Source organism: Zymoseptoria tritici, chromosome 9, assembly GCF_000219625.1.
Source record: "Zymoseptoria tritici IPO323 chromosome 9, whole genome shotgun sequence".
NCBI classification, from domain to species: domain Eukaryota; kingdom Fungi; phylum Ascomycota; class Dothideomycetes; order Mycosphaerellales; family Mycosphaerellaceae; genus Zymoseptoria; species Zymoseptoria tritici.
The window spans coordinates 155,088-168,503 of record NC_018210.1 but is presented as its reverse complement, the minus strand read 5'-3'; the positions used below and the strand labels follow the sequence as shown (position 1 = coordinate 168,503).

Here is a 13,416-nt window from a genome sequence, read left to right as displayed (position 1 = left end):
CTCAAGGGCGATCTTCGGCGACTTTGGCGTGCATAAGAGACGACCTATTAAGTCCAGGGCTGCTGGTACGCGATCTGAAGTTACGTACAATGGATCAATGAGCCCAATCAATAGCTTTGGCCAAGAGAAACCCCTTGCGGCATCCACATCCACAACCCCTTGCGGCATCCACATCGGACGACACTCCGCCTAGCATGTCCAGCCAATGCCATTTGTCCACGCATCAGACTCCTGGGCTGTCACTCAACGTGGCTTGGGTCGTTTTGCATGCACGAGGAACAGAAAGAGTCGTGTCACATCGCGGAAATTCTGGTTCTTGCGTCGCCTCCTCGACATCCTCCACGCAGTCCTTGTCCCTCGACAGAAACACGAGGTCTCGGCACTGCAGCTCGATACAGTCGACCTGTCGTCTGAGAACACCCGGCATCGGCCCGGTGGGACGCCGGACGGGCTGTCGAGCTCTAGACTATTGAAATACTGACCAAAGTAGGCAACTGTGAAGCCTCCAACGTTCATGTCCCTGCAGCGTCGACATCGGCTGATCATCCGCGTAGATTTGACCGCCTAATGTCATGCATAAACGCAGGTGTCAACCAGGAACGAGATCCTCCACTAACGTGTCTTGTGGGTCATACTCCACAGCCACCCGGCACATACTGGGGTTGTTTTCTTCGCTTACATTTTCACCGCGACACCGCCGTTTCTCAACCCCATTGTCAACTTCTTGGCGACAGCCAATATTCAATGTATTCACGGAGATGTTCGAAGCGAATACGGACTGCGGTGGCAACGAGCGCAAGATGATGTCGAGCACCTTGGCGTTGGACGGAGTGCGCTGTAAACAGTGGAGTTGATGGCACATATAAACCACCCGAAATCCCCATCATCTTGAACATCCATTCAACAAACCATTCCCTCATCAATCCAATCAACAATCTACACACCACCGCGAACATGCAGTTCTCTACCATCACCGCCGTCTTCTTCGCCTCCCTCGCCGTCGCCAGCCCGACTTACGGCGGCAAGTACGAGCCCTGCGGCTCTGCCCTCTACAGCCAGGCTCAGTGCTGTGCTACCGACGTCCTGGAGGTCGCCGGTTTGGACTGCGATGGTGGTATGTCGTCTTCCCATCCAGGTGTCATCGATTGTCAGAAACCGCTTGCTAATCATCGTTCCAGTCGGTGCCCGCATCGACAACGCTCAGCACTTTGTCAACCTGTGTGCCGCCAAGGGCCAGCGAGCTCGCTGCTGCGCCATCCCAGTCGTATGTCACGATTCAGTTGTCTTTGCCTCTACGACCATACGCTGACTTCTTTTCACTGTAGCTCGGACAGGCTCTCCTCTGCCAGGAGCCAGAGGGCACCAACTAGAGGCTCATCAGTCTCGGCATGCCACGTAACGGACTCGATCGGAAACGTGCGAAATTCAAAGGACTGAAGAAGATAGTCATGTTCTACAGAGCATGTCAAGCGAAACATTTACGTCAGAGCAATGGTCTTGAAACCCCTGTGATTGAGTGCTCATGGAGATTCAGCTTGATCCAGATGAGCGAGATAAAAGAGACCTTCGATGCCAAAACTTGAACACTCATCTCAGCCTTGGTGAAAATGTAGCATTTAATGCAGATCTTGAAACCTCATTCGTGTTGCTCCAACAGACATTCAGATCATCCCAGGGACAGGACGTAGATTGACCCAAGTGTTCGGCTTCTTAATCACGGTATAGCTCTCGATGCTGCGTATCGTAGGACTCAGGTTCCACTTCTCATTCTCCGCAATGCCTCGTCTCGTCACTGGAGCAGAGATGTCGAATTGTAGAAGCAGTCGAGAAAGAGCCAATTGACTCTCAAACATGACCAATGGAGCACCGAGACACTGGCGAGGCCCGATGATGAACGGCTGAGAGAGCTCAAGACGATCATTCTCAAACTCCTTCGGCGGTGGCTTGAGCCAACGTTCGGGCTGGAACGTGTCGGGCTGGTGGAAGTGTTCGGCGGACCGCTGCACTGTCCAAGCCGCAACTCTGACGGTAGTTCCTCCAGGAACGTACACACCTGTAATCGTGTCGCCTTGGGGTGGAACCTCGCGCCCTACGCCTGTTCCCGCGGGCGGGAAGAGGCGGAAGGCCTCGTGGATGACAGCGTGCAAGTAGGGGAGATGGGCATCGGTGACGGTGTCTAAAGTGACCTCGGAAATGTGTTGGAATTTGGATCGCACTTCTCGGACCACTCGGTCGAGCACTTGACGGTGGCTGATGAGCAGCCATGAACACGTAGTCAGGAGGATGGACGTGGTCTCCGATCCGGCAGAGAGGAACAGAGTCATATTCAGGATGATCTCCTCTCGCGGAGCTATGATGCGATCCTCTTTGTTGGAGCGAAGGATGTGATAGATGGCGTCCGGGTGGGATGACTCTGCTTCCATCCGACGTACGGTGGCGTCCATTGTCTTCTGGAAATGAAGCTTTCGACTTTTGTCGAGCTGGCGTGGGACGAAAAGCCTGGCCAGGACTTTCGACAGTAAACGACCGAATCTTGTTTCCATGCCTGCGATTTGCTGGATGACGGTGAGCCAACTTGAGGATATGTGAAGGTCGATGATCGAGTCGGCCCAGTCGGTCCGTTCTCCCAGGTCAAGGCATCCAAAGGACTGGTTCAAGCAGACGTCACCCATCATATCGAAGGTGAAGTAGGTGACTGATGTCGGGAATGTGTCAGATCACAGCAATGCAAATCCATCGCAGGATTGACTTACACCACTCTGCCACATTCACGTCCTCACTCTTTGCGGCTTCTGCACGAAGTCGATCCATGAGCTGACCCACATTCTCTTGGATGATCCCTTCTTGGGACTTCAATGCTGCCTTTGACATGGACGGGGCCAATGCACGCCTCTGGCGTCGATGTTCGTCTCCGCGCGCGATTCCCAGACCATGGAAACCTTTCCATGGCGAAACCCCTCCCAACCACGCTCGACTCTTCTCCAGAGCACCTCCTTTCTGTGATGCAGTCAACATCGTGTAGTGCGTATCCTTTCAGAAGACACCATACCCGTAGACCATATATGGCTTCCAAAGCCGGACCTGCGAAACTGACTTCATTGGGCCCGATACGCACAACCGGACCTGCAACGTATCTGGTAAGCAATGGGCGTTTAAGCTTGAGGTTCTTGGAACGGACCGTATTTCTCATGTAAGGCATACAAGTAGACGTTGGCAAATCCCTTGACGACCTGATATGGGAACGCGAACGGCGAGACGGTATTGATCCACGGCCCAGGAATGTGACGCAGCCCATCACGCCGTCTGCGACGGACCAGCCATGCGAACGTCAAGAGAACAAGGACAACGCCCGTTGCGTAGAGTAGGCCCATGGCAAAACGTGTATGCAAAGCACAGCGTTGGCTGAGTGCAATCGAGACGCCTTGGAGATGCGAAGTAATTCTTTGCCAAAGGGCCTGGCAGCGGAGAAATAGCGGCTTGCATCTGCGGTCAGCAGCCAGCTGGTCGTCGATAGTCTGACACCTGACTGCCGGCCCTGACAAGCCCTTCTCGATGATTCGATGAAGTTGCGTGTGACGAGGATCGTCTTGATCGTTGAGAAGGACCTGGTCTACGACTTCCTGTTCGTGTCCCGAAGTACTGTACACAGTGACGCAGTCATGATTGTTGGAAAGAATCATGAGCTCCCACGAGACAGGGACATCGAGCTACCCCTGCTTCCGACAACACGGATTACGAATGCGGTATACCGTGAACACCAAAGATTCGCGCTCAGCAGGACTTCCGGCATCAGCGACTCCACACTAGATGATGATGAGTTCCAGAGGGAGGGATCAGGCCAGGGTTTGCCCTGGGGGACTGCAGAAAGACCCCGACCCAAGCTCCGACGTGCTCGCTGGGATACTCAAGCCAGGCCATTGCGCAATCGTGGCTGCGTTTTCGCGGCATGAACAAAGCGGAACGACCGCAACTCCGTCCCCTCGGCACCGGCTTGCAAGCTTACCGTACTTCCCAAGAGCGAAAGTCGGACGTGCAGAGGATTGTGCCGTGAAGCCGCTGTGGATAACATCCTAATTGTTCGGCTACGCAGAAGATCACTTGGCTACTCCTGGGGCCATCAAAGTGCTCCTCGGCACGATTTGTTCCACCAAACTGACAATCGATGGGGCTTGTAGAATTTCGAGAACAGAGAAGCGAGCCTTCAGTGTTCGACTCATCCAGTTTCGGAATCGTACTGCCACCAACGACTCCATGCCGTAGTATGGTAGAGGTACCGTACTTTGGTCAATGGCCGTGGTTTCCATGCCGAACAGGTCCGCGATTTGACCAATCAGAAGTTCGGAGGTGATGGTGCTGCTTCTGATGTGTCGAGCGTTGAACCTTTCAGTGCCGGTTGACGGAGAAGAAATCTCGTTCGGTTTGAAGCGGAGGGACTGGCAGTCGTCGCTTCCATCTCGGCGATCTTCGTGCCAAATCGTCTGTCTCGCCGTATGGTCGGATCATCGACCAAGGCATCGAAACACCCAAAGCCCGTGACGACCTGGCTGTCGTCCGGATTTGTCTTCGGTGGGAAGAGAATAGAGTGCTCGACCAGCTTAAGGACAAAATCTATCGGCAGTTGAGTCTTCCTAGTGGTTCTTGCCAGCTCCTTTGTAAATTCTCGCCACGGTCAGCAACCAGCCCAACGCCCATAACTGGTACGAGATTGATGGACACTGCTGGCTTTCCTTGCATTGTTCGCTGTCGTGCTAATGCGTCTTGGAAGCAGTTTCCCGCGGAATAGTTACTCTGAGAGATGTTTCCGGTTATTCCAGCAACGGAAGACAGTATGATGAAGTAGTCGAGATCCGTGAAGAAGTTGTGCAACGAGGCAGTTCCAGCGACCTTTGGTTTCGTGGCGTTGAGCCATTGCTTATAGGACATGTTGTCGATGATGGCGTCCCATGATCTCGTCAGTGTGTGAATATATTGCGAACCAACGATGGAGACTTCCGTGTAAGACCATCCCTTCTTGTATGACGCCGCGAATCGGCGGGAAGCCGAGCTGCTCGATTGCTTCCTCCAAGTGCGAAATAGCAGCTTTCTCCGCTACGTCGCAATTCTTGACGAGGAGGCGACATCCGACTTTGTCCGCTGCTCGGCGTAAGGATGCAGCATTGGTACTTTCCTCCGCATTTCGAGAGACGGCGACAACGTGGCGAGCGCCTTGTGCAACCAGCCATTAATCGCAAGGTCGTTCGATATGACTTGAAAGCGACGGGTCGTCCAAGTCTCCGCTCGCCAGAACATCTTCCTTGCCACTGTCCGCTTCTATGAAAGTGGAGGAACCGGCAAGTTTTGCCGCACAGTTTGCCACGAGGGCTCTATACGCAGCACCGTCCATTAGAGTACGCGGCCAAGAGAACGCAACGAATGTGGCGTCTCGAAACGACGATGCATGGAGCCCCAGCTGAGGGACGTCGCGTTGCGTCAGGTCGTCGATAGTATACGCCGAGTCGGCGGCACAGGCGAATTTCATTGACGATGTGGGAGGAGAGGGTCTGGTCGCGGCGTGCGACGAAGAAAATGGTAGGAAGAGCTCCGCGGCGGATGCATGCTCTGACGCATTCATATCGTAGACCTTTTGAGTAAATCTAGTCGCCGGTAATGCCGATGTGAAAGCTCTGGGCACATGGATCTCCAGTTGCCAATCGTCCTGTGGTATGGGTCAGTGACTGTTCTCTGCTGCAGCAAAGGCCGACTCATACTCGTCGTCGAAGTCGTCCACCACATTTCCTCCAGCCGTTCGTGTCGACCACGGCGCACAGAGCTCCATTCAGTAACGGAGCGTCCAAGACCGCATTAAATCGTTTGATGCAGAAAAGAATGTCGCTAGGAAATGGTGTCAAAGCAGTAGCCTTTCACGGCTCACCAGACTCTGCGTTGCGCATTGAGCGATCGACGTTGACGTTGGAGCGACATGAGCTCGCCAGACGTTCGCAAGCGATAGCGTTTCGGTCCATGCTGAGAGATGGTGCGCTCAACCCTAACCCTAAGGCCAGACGCCAAGGACGAGGCGGCGTTCAATGAAGTTCGATCGCTACGACGTGGGCTCGCAAATTTCCTGCACTACGCCCTCACTGCAGGCGTCCGCCTGCATCGCTTTCCAAGTGTGACAAAAGTGACCGCAATCCAGGCTTGCGCGAGCTTTGCTAACCATCGAGTAATTGAGCTGGATGTACGAACATATTTCAGAATGATTCGGCCTCGTCGTCCGAGACATGGCGTAAATCAAAACCAGAACCTGCAAAGCCTCGACTCACTCGACCCCTCCAAACCCATCTCGCAAATCCCATCCTCCGTCGCTGGACGATTCAGATGCCTGCTATGGGTCCACGATGAGGAAATGCGTGCGTCAAGCTTAGACAGCAGCGGGAGGGCAGCCGTGGCTACTGTGGCCATGAGGGCGTGTGTGCGCGGTTGGATTGTTCTGGCCCTGGGTATGACAGCTACCGCCCTAGGGATTCCCGCCGCCTTGAGGATTGCCGCCGTTGCCCTGATGATTTGCCTAAGACTCGATCTGACGGGCTATGAGAGGTGCGCGAGGAGCAGCGGGTGGCTTGCTGTGGTCGAGGCTATGGCCATTCTTAGGCCATGTAATCTGAAGAGTGGATTCAGCATGGCGGAGTTCTGCTAGTATTCCACAGGAACACGCACCGGGCTGGACTCGGTACGCTCCGGAAGAGCATCGTGGGTGGTAGGCGAAGGGATGTAAGGGCAGGCAAAGGTCCAGGAAACTTCCAAGTCGGATCCTGTGGAGTTGTGTCAGCACCTTGGAGTACCGCCGATGTCGGGAGACGTACCTGTCTCTTGGAGTCCTGATCTGCGCGAGCTGCAAGTGGCAATGGCTCGATTGGAGCTGCCAGAGTCGCCGCTATGAGTGTGGCGGATGTGGAGGTTGCTGGAAGCCTCATGTTGGCTTGAGGTGTTGGTCAAGGGGCTGTTGGGTGACGGATGATGTTGGTAAATCACGTTAGAGGGAGGAGGCAGAAAGGTTATCGGAAAGAAAGGAAATGCAGTCTAAGGAAAAATTAGTCGAGACGAGAGTGTCTTCTAATTGTTCGAAGAGGTCCAGTGGCCGGTACTAGCCTAACATCGTGAGAACCCATCACTGGCATTCCCTGCTCGGAGCTCTACGCTGCCTCGCAGCACTGCCCCTGATCCAAACAGATCGATCCGTCCCTGGTCGCAGCTCGCTCGGTCGTTCCGCTGAGGTCTCCCACATGCTGCTTATGCTTGAAGTGAGAGACACTTAAGTGTTCGCTATTAGGTCCCGGGCAGGATGCAACGGGCCTGCGGGCGAATAAATCTGACCGAAGACGCTGCTGAGTACAGCATGGCGTATTCTTCCGAAGCCTGTCTGCGATGCAAGTTGCGTCTCCGGGTCATGCTGTCCATCGCCTGGGCCATTGCAGTGGCTTTTGCGCAGTCGTCGTAGTTTCATCACAAGAACTTGGTCGATCAAGGTGGTCAACTGAATTCTTTGTACGCACAGAGCATGCTGTGACGTCGCGTGTTCCCGCGTGGTAGCGTTGACCCTGCACGGCGAAGTGAATGCTTACGCAGCCCCCACATCGAGGCGGGAGCAGCGGCCGTCCTTGCACCGGTCACGAGGACATTGCGCTATTACGGACGACTAGTACAGTGGACAGTTCGATCCCTCAGTATCGCTCGAGGGAGATGACTCGAGTCAGTCGACAGCAGCGACAATCAGCCACAGTATCGGCAACCGGAGATCCAGTGCTCTTCTAAGTCGCCATGCTGATCCCCCGGTGGACACGGACGACATGAATGTTTGCAGGACTGCATAGATTTAGGAAATGCCTGTCGGCGTTACCGCTTGAAGCAATCGATCAAGACAAAGTGCTACTTGCTACACTCTTTTTAGCACGCGACATGCCATCTCGGACCCAACCCATGGGCAGACAGGTCTGCCAACTCTACAGCCTGGGAAGGAAGACTTTCACCGCTTTGACCGTTGTCCAGTCTTCGAGAGCTTCAGGACCGCCGTCCCTGCCAAAACCACTCTGCTTGAATCCTGGAATCCATTAGCGCCGCGTCACGTTGCGGAGGTAACGCTCGAGACTTACCGCCAAAAGGCATGTTGGCAGCCAGCATGGCCCACGCATTGATGGTCACCTGGCCGCTTTCGAGCTGATCGGCTACTCTGTGTGCGCGAGCCAGATCACGGGTAAAGACGGAGGCGGACAACCCGTAGTTGGAATTGCTGGATTTTTGGATGACTTCTTGCTCTGTACTGAATTTTGTAATGGCCTGCACACACATTAGTCGCAATGTTCATAGCAGCCGTACTCAAGAGGTGTGCTTGAGATTGATAATTACCGCGACTGGACCGAAGATTTCTTCTTGAACGATCTCCGCATCATCTGGCACATCGAAGAATGCAGTATTTTGCACGCCATTGCTGCTGCCCAACCGATCACCTCCATATAACAACGGGGTCCCGTTCTTCTTGGCCCGATCGATGAAGCCCAGGACCTTCTCCCGTTGCCCATCGCTGATCAAAGGTCCTTTGGTCGTGTTCGCCGCCAGAGGATCGCCGAGAATCGCTGCCTTGCACTTGTCGGAGAAGGCCTGCAAAAATTTCTTGTAGATAGTATCTTGAACGTAGATGCGTGAGCCCGCCGCGCAGATCTGGCCCTCGCCTGCTGTAATGCCGGCTGCAGCCCAGGTGACGGCATCGTCAAAGTCCGCATCGTCGAAGATGATGGAGGGGGATTTGCCACCCAGCTCCAGCGACACTTTCTTCAGGTTGCTCTTCGCGGATGCTTCTAAGACCAACCGTCCTGTGACTGTAGATCCTGTGAATGCAATCTTGCGGACGTCCTGATGATGGGCGAGTGCGGATCCTGCCGTGTGACCCAAGCCTGGAATGATGTTGATGACGCCTGGTGGGAATCCAGCTTCCTTGATCAACTCAGCCAGCTTCAAGGCGGACAAAGGAGCCAGCTCTGGAGGCTTGATCACCACCGTGTTTCCAGCAGCAATGCAAGGGCCAATCTTCCAGCACGTCAGCATCCTAAGAAGTTTCGTCAGCAGGGCTTCATTGAGCGAGGGCGGAGTGGATCATTACAAAGGCGTGTTCCAAGGAACGATGGCGGCAGTCACGCCATAAGGCTCGCGCTGCGTGTACGCAAGTCCAGAGGGCGCTCCAGCATTGTCCCACTTGGCACTCCGACCCTCCACCTTGTCTGCCCAACCCGCATAGTATCGAAGCCATTCAACGGACATCGGTACCAACAGGCCCGTAGTCGTACTGGTCAAAGCTCCGACATCGTTACCCTCGATCACGGCGAAGCTGTCTCCGTCCCGTTCGATCAAGTCGGCGAGCTTGTTCAAGAGTTGTCTCCTCGTTGCTGCCGAGACGTGTCTCCAAGTCTCTTGATATGCTTTCTGGGACGATTTCACGGCGACATCGACGTCTTGGGCTGTCGCACAACTGATGGTACCGATAACATTTCTGGTGGCGGCATTGCTGACATCGATCGTGTTGCCGTGGACAGAGGGAAAAAATTCGTTGTCGATGAACAGACCCGTGGGCAACGAGATGATCTGGCCGCTCGATCCGGTGAGTTTCAAAGCCTTGTTGGACATGTTCGGATGGTCGCGTGGTTGTACAGGCGCAGCACATCACAGTGAGCATATTCACATGCCTGGTATGCACATATACCACTTGTTGATCAATAGCTGACCTGCCGGCAAGCAATCCCGGTCCAGCCAGCTCGGCCACAGGTCACGGCAAGTATCCGAGCGCAGTTGGATGGAGGAGAAAGCCGAACCACGTCGGCGCCTGTAGTTGCCATAACGGGCAGCTATACACGGCCTCGCGCACTCGAAGGCCCAAGCGTGGGTGCTTCCCATAGCGGGTAGTGAAGGACGCGGACCACGCGATGAGATTCCAAATCCAGCCACCGCCGCGTGAAATTCTGGCGGAGCGACCATCTGTTTTCAAATTATGAGTATCCATACAGGCCTCCAATGAGGTGGAAGGACGTCAGTTGGGTAGCCTCGAGGCACACTGGCGGGCTCATCGGCGATGTTGCTATATTGTCCGGTGTGAAAACAGCGCTTCCCGAATAACGGGTATTGCGGCTTCATGTAGACTCGATCAACCGAAGAGCGTCTCGAGCCTTTCTTCGATCATTGTGTCCATCCAGTGCACCGCGGCGACGGCCGTCTCAGATCCGTTCGAGTCTACCAGGTCTGCGCGACGCCAGACCTCTTGCACAAGTTGCTCAGCAAATTGCAGCGGTGCCAGTCCAACGTGCTTATAGGTGCGGTCAAGCCGAAAGGTGGTTTGTTCACGCCATTTCTGAAGCATTCTTGGGCTATGCATGACGGCCGAAATACTGGTCCGGGCGGCGCATGACGCAGACGTGCCAGCAGGTCGCTTCTCGAATGGCCTGGGAGCCTGGAGCGCACTGCCTGCTATTATTAGAGGTAAGGGCAGCATAACATTTGCTCCAGAATTCTGAGGCAGATGAGACACGACCGTCAAGATTGCGATCGCAAAGTCCACGACTGGGTTTTGGCCGCTGAGGATGACTTGAACTCGTCCAAGATTAATTCAGGAAAGACCTGGACGAGCTCCATCAAGATCACTAGTCGATAAGCATCATCCATCGCGATAAGGTGGTCGAGCGGTGTCGTCGGATCCTTCGTCTCTTCCATTGCTTCTCTCCCAGCTCCAGTGTGTAGCAGGGTTTTCTTGTACAGACGTTCTGCAGACTTGTACGCCTCATTGTACGCTTCCGCTCTCGCCTGAGGCTGGAACCCAGCGAAACTCCGTTTATATCTCATGATGACTGCTGTCTCGGCCAAATGTACAAACAGCGGAGTACTGATCCCAGTCCACGGATTAGGATACATCGTTTGTCCCTCCGCCAGGGCCCCAAACCGACGGATGTGCGCCAGAGCGTCGAAGGTCTGGTCGTGGATGAACGATGCAAGACATTCCAAAAAGACAAAAGCGCCAACGAGAAAGCTCTGCTGGCGGTTCAGAAGGACAGGCTCGTCATTCACACTGCATAGTGACTCGTCGACCAGCCATGCTCGGAACAGTGATCTGGCGCCGAACAAATGCGCAAGGCTCACAGCAGAAGCATCGTACCAAGCCTATTCGGTCGTCAGCGAACTGTTTGGCGAAGACAATCGGACGCTCTTCACTCACCGAGCTTACGCCCAACAACAAGGCAGTCAAAAGTGCCTGATATCGAGCTCCTGGGGAGCACAAAAACCGAGGCGGCCCTGTGATGCTGCCCTGCTGGTTGTAAATTTGGATAGTCTGGAGGACAGTCGAAAGACCGGCCATTGCCCGAGCCTGGTGCTTCATGGCGATGGCTTTCATGCCGGCTCGCGTGTTCGCCAGATGTGCTGCTGACAGTCCAACCACGCAATCCCGAACATAGTCGCAGGTCAACATCACACGGGGTATGTCGGATCGAAAGGGACTCTCATGGGAGTCAAAGCACGACAGTATCCGACACACAGAGTCGAAGTAGTGCATGGTCAAGTCATTGCTTGCTTCTGAATGCAACTGTAGATCCCGGTGCGGCGAGGCGCTGAGGATCCAGTCGGTCGAATCGATATGCTCCAAGTCCAAGAATGGCGGTTCGAAGGACGTCTGGCAGGGTATCATCATCGCGTTTTGTCCAAAGGCGTCATGTTCATTTGTAAGCATGCCGGGGTGTTGGCAGACTTCTCCGTCCGTTGAGCCCATAGTTCTAGCAAGTTCTCCGGAAGCCAACCACGTCGCATCATCTCGATCGTCGAGTGAGAAGTTGACGGCATTTACACACGACCTTTTCACCGATTCTGGCCAATCGAACTGTGCTGAATCTACATTTGGATAATCTTCCTCGAGATGGTCGAGGGGAAAGTTTTCCATTTCCACCGTCGACGGGAGACTAGCGTCGTGAGTGGCCGCATCGCTCTGAGTGTCCGCTGTTGCGAAGCCATGGTCGTCCGAAGAGCCCAGTCGGGGATCATGCGAAAGTCTAGGTACGGAGGACTCCAGTGAGGCCAGAAATCGGACAATGTCATCTGCTGAGCCCACGGAATCCGAGCTATGTATATCCCTTGCTGCTTGCACGTCTGAACCTTGCCCGTTTGCTGGATTTTGGGTTGCGAGAGTCGATTTCTCTCCCAGGACGCTGTTGGACTGTCGGAGGCGCGGAGAAGAAGTGGTGTTCGCCGCCTTGGGCGCCCGTTTGCGGGAGACCTTCCATATTGATGGCTTGCTATAGCCAGGACATTCGGCATCCTTCGATGTGCAATTCGTGCATGACGGTCGATTCTCGTCGCATTTCATGTGCTGGAGGTCATGCCATCAGACTCTGCCACGGAGCGGCGGAGGAGAAGTTGCTCACCTTTTTCTTGCACGCAATGCATCCACCTGGTGGCGCACATTCAGCTCCAGGTTCTCGCCCATGGCTAAACGCCTGGCACGGGGTTGCTTACCACGACTGCGCGTCCGCGTCGTCATCGCCGAGTGTTCAACAGCCGGCGTAATGAGGTCCTTGTGGCCGTCCCTGCGTTCGGCACGAGCATCGAGGTCTTGTCACGAGGTGTATCGGCGACACCGCGGTCGTGCAGTCCAGGCGGTATCAGCAAAAGTCTATTGGAAATGGAAATGGCGTGGGTGTTGTTAATGTTACGGTGAGGTCGGGCTTGTACGTATCGATTAGTCGGGGTCGGACGTGTCGTCGAACGTCGTCGAAGTGTCGCAGTGTAAGGTACCTTGATCACACCCAGAAGTCCCGCCTTAGTACGGAGGTTCAAATAGCCCACCCCGCCAAATTCCTGGATTTTTAGAAACAGTAGCGAGACCGACGTCTACAATACGTAGAATAGAGCCTCGTATATTTCTTCTGCCTATAATGTATAACACAAAGCTATTTACATATATCGCATCTTTAAAAACTAAGATAAAAGTTGCTTCTTTATAGTACTATCCTCGTTATTACGATCCTTACAACCTCGTTTAGAATTTAAAGTTCGAAGTTTAAGTTTCTAACTTTTACGATAGAGGAACGCAAGCTATAACAACTTTACGAGGTAATTAATATATTTCTATTATAATTATAACTAAGTTTAGAAGGTAGGCTAAACTATATAAAAGCTCGCGGCGACCTAGGGAGCCTACGACTAGCAGTCGGGCGCCGCGCTATACGAAAAGGCGATAGTCTACAGAGTGTTTAATTCTGCGAATTCGCAAAACTAGGAATTTGGCGGGGTAGGCCATTTGAAGCTCCGTCGTTAGATGACCGTCTAAGGTAAGCCGTCTTCCTGCACCGACCACCGTCGCATGACCAGAAAATGATGACCAGACGAATCACCACGCTCCTGAGACGGACC

At 54.1% G+C, this 13,416-nt stretch overlaps 5 protein-coding genes across 5 annotated transcripts; 2 read left to right on the top strand and 3 right to left on the bottom strand.

Annotated features, from left to right (window-relative positions):
* Positions 1–954: 954 nt before the first annotated feature.
* On the top strand, positions 955–1,370 carry MYCGRDRAFT_48129 (hydrophobin-like protein; the record flags this gene model as incomplete). Its single annotated transcript, XM_003849792.1, has 3 exons — positions 955–1,114; positions 1,179–1,264; positions 1,326–1,370. 3 exons carry the CDS (start codon positions 955–957, stop codon positions 1,368–1,370), a joined length of 291 nt encoding a protein of 96 aa, XP_003849840.1.
* Positions 1,371–1,661: 291 nt separating this feature from the next.
* CYP-59 (putative P450 monooxygenase) lies at positions 1,662–3,371 on the bottom strand (the record flags this gene model as incomplete). Its single annotated transcript, XM_003849223.1, has 4 exons — positions 1,662–2,695; positions 2,754–2,997; positions 3,050–3,123; positions 3,179–3,371. 4 exons carry the CDS (start codon positions 3,369–3,371, stop codon positions 1,662–1,664), a joined length of 1,545 nt encoding a protein of 514 aa, XP_003849271.1.
* Positions 3,372–6,137: 2,766 nt separating this feature from the next.
* On the top strand, positions 6,138–6,796 carry MYCGRDRAFT_82038 (uncharacterized protein; the record flags this gene model as incomplete). Its single annotated transcript, XM_003849793.1, has 1 exon — positions 6,138–6,796. The coding sequence occupies one exon, from the start codon at positions 6,440–6,442 to the stop codon at positions 6,674–6,676; it is 237 nt and encodes a 78-aa protein (XP_003849841.1).
* A 1,241-nt stretch (positions 6,797–8,037) lies between these two features.
* ALD3 (aldehyde dehydrogenase) lies at positions 8,038–9,654 on the bottom strand (the record flags this gene model as incomplete). Its single annotated transcript, XM_003849222.1, has 3 exons — positions 8,038–8,313; positions 8,383–9,079; positions 9,134–9,654. The coding sequence occupies 3 exons, from the start codon at positions 9,652–9,654 to the stop codon at positions 8,038–8,040; spliced, it is 1,494 nt and encodes a 497-aa protein (XP_003849270.1).
* Positions 9,655–10,554: 900 nt separating this feature from the next.
* MYCGRDRAFT_95504 (uncharacterized protein) lies at positions 10,555–12,490 on the bottom strand (the record flags this gene model as incomplete). Its single annotated transcript, XM_003849221.1, has 3 exons — positions 10,555–11,175; positions 11,231–12,299; positions 12,429–12,490. The coding sequence occupies 3 exons, from the start codon at positions 12,488–12,490 to the stop codon at positions 10,555–10,557; spliced, it is 1,752 nt and encodes a 583-aa protein (XP_003849269.1).
* Positions 12,491–13,416: the final 926 nt, after the last annotated feature.